The sequence below is a fragment of the Polistes fuscatus genome, unplaced genomic scaffold (genome assembly GCF_010416935.1).
Source record: "Polistes fuscatus isolate 324 unplaced genomic scaffold, CU_Pfus_HIC Scaffold25, whole genome shotgun sequence".
NCBI classification, from domain to species: Eukaryota; Metazoa; Arthropoda; class Insecta; order Hymenoptera; family Vespidae; genus Polistes; species Polistes fuscatus.
The window spans coordinates 456,361-459,221 of record NW_025113102.1 but is presented as its reverse complement, the minus strand read 5'-3'; the positions used below and the strand labels follow the sequence as shown (position 1 = coordinate 459,221).

At 22.6% G+C, this 2,861-nt stretch overlaps 1 protein-coding gene across 1 annotated transcript; it reads right to left on the bottom strand.

The window, feature by feature from the left end:
• Positions 1 to 671: 671 nt before the first annotated feature.
• Positions 672 to 985, bottom strand: LOC122518567 (the record flags this gene model as incomplete). Its single annotated transcript, XM_043637572.1, is given in 1 exon segment — positions 672 to 985. A coding segment is annotated over 1 exon segment (161 nt), but the record flags the coding sequence as incomplete, so codon positions are not given.
• Positions 986 to 2,861: the final 1,876 nt, after the last annotated feature.

The window sequence follows — 2,861 nt, the reverse complement described above, 5'->3', positions numbered from 1 at the left end:
CGAGGAAGGAAGGAATTTAATTATTACTTGACTACCGAGAGAGAAACAGAACAATGGATAAATATATAATATATTAAAATAGGAAAAATTAAATATAATATTAATAAAAAATATGGAAAGTTTAAATTGAACAAAAATTTAATAAAAGATCAAGGTATTATAACGATAGTTAATTTTTAACTGGTTAATATTAATATAGTAATAATGATATTTTCTTTTTTAAATATTAAAAATCATTTACTACAATAATAACTTACTATTATTCTGCAATTATTTTTCCAAATGCATTTGATTAAAAATGAAGGTACATAACGATAGCAAATTTAACTAATTTATATTAATAGTAATATTAAAATAATAATAATATATTTTTTTAAATATTAAAAATCATTTATTATAATAATAAATGATATAATAATTATTATTATTATTCTTACTATAATTCTGCAATTATTTTTCCAAATGCATTTGATTAAAGATGAAGGTACATAAGGATAGCAAATTTAACTAATTTATATTAATAGTAATATTAAAATAATAATATATTTTTTTAAATATTTAAAATCATTTATTATAATAATAAATAATATAATAATTATTTTTACTATAATTCTGCACTTATTTTTCCAAAAATCATTCAAATTTTCTATTAGCAAAAATGAAAATGTGCGAGATAAACCATAAATCAAAAATAATACGCAATTTTTATAAAGCAAATAATTTGTACAATTTAGAATTGGTCTCTCATCTCGTTCAATTTTTCCTTTTTCTCGTTTAGGATAAAAATTTGATTATTAAATTACAATAATAAATTGAATAAGGAATTAATATATGGAAGGATCGTCGTTTTGATACAAAGATTTTAGTAAAAACACAGGATTTCTAGGATCGTAAAACAGGATTGGTAGTTCATCGTCCTGTCCACTAGCCTGATCACGTCTTTCCACTTCTTCAATGTTATCCGTGTAACTGTTGACCTCGCTCCTGAGAGTGTCAATCAAATCTCATTTACAATGATAATACTAAATTAAACTTCTTCTTACAGTTGATGGTAATAACAACAACAAAATTCGATATCTCGGTAATCTGATTAGTATAATACTAGAAAAATATAGAAATTCCGATTTTAATCTCACGAAACTAGAGTAATCCTTTCATAAGATATTTAAATTAATTGAAATTCAATTATTTTACACACATTTTGAAAAAGAAATAATATATATCTATTATTATTTTATATTTGATAATATAATAATATATTAGTATTTTAATTAATAAAATTAAATAATATATTGATATTAATATTTAATTTTTTATAATATTTTCTTTTATTTAAATTTTTTTTTATATATATATATAAATATAAATTTGAATATTTTATGTATAAATTTTGTTTATTTTATATTTAATATAATATAATAATATATATTATATTATTTCTTATATAATTATATTACATTATATATAACTAAATTATTATTTATAAAATTTATAATTCATCTACATTAGAATGTGTGTGTAAATTTCTTTCAATATTATTAATTAACGTTAAATCCATCATATATTTGAAAGTTCTAATATAAACCAGTCATGATAGGTTTAATGTTAAACAAGATCACAATTATTGTTATTAAACACTTGCAATTTCTTTTTAATAATATTTCAAATATAATTAATCACCAAATCATCATTATTTTTCATGATTTTGTTAATTAAATAAGAATTATTATTGTTATTACTAATCGTAAATTATTATTTTTCGTCTAATCGATAAATGATTTACAAAAGAAAACCAAAAAATAGGAAAATATTGTAGATAATGTTGTTTATTATTGACGAGAATTTATATTCGTCGAGTAATATTTCTCGTCTCGTGCTCGTTACTTTTACTTTCTAAAACGATAAAGTGGGATGTGCGTGTGAGCCCATCTCTTCCAACACACACGCACAAATCACATGTTCTCTTTCCCTGTTAGTATCCTACATTAATGTGTTGTACTATAGTTAACGCACATTCAACATTCGTTTATGTTTCACGAGCGTGTGTTTCTAACGATCGATAGAACCGTTGCCATTGGATATCATCATCCCTTTTGAAAAAGTATTCAAGTATCTTCTATAATCACTGATTATTCAATAACATTTTATTATTAGAAAATTATCTTCCTCTTATTTTTCATTAGGATGATCAATTAATGTCAATTAAGTATAATCAAACCGATTAAACAAAAACATTATGTGCTTTAAATATTTTTATAAATAAATATTTTTATAATACAAATATTATATTTATTTAATTAATGTTGAAATCATACAAGATTTGAAAAAAAAAAAGAAACAAAGAGTTGTTGATACCGAAACTGTAATATTAAACAAAAATTTATAAATAAAATACAAAATAATAGAGTAATAAATATTTATCCAAGAAAAAAATATAAAAATAAAAAATTAAAACTTAAAAAATCAGAAACAAGAGGGCTAATATTACATCAGACCCTGTTTTAATTCCCCCCCCAACCCCAAAAAAAAAACAATCAAATAGTATGACGAACTTTCTTTCATCGTGTGTACGTGTGGTCGATACTTAAAATAAAAAATTCTAGAAAGAAATTCTAAGCAAAAGAGAAATTTATCTAAGCATGTTTGAACACTTATGGTGTTAGTGGTTTTGAAAGACAGTGACCTCGTCTCTTTCCCTTGAGATTCTTCCGCGTTTTAACAGAAATCCCAAAGCGTGGCCCGCTTTTACCTTAGTCTCATTATAACTTTGCTAAATTTCGTTTGGTTGAGACAGGTGCATCCTGGTACGGAATATGGATTAGGTTTGTGCTTGCTCGTGCTTTCCTTATTCAACCATCAAA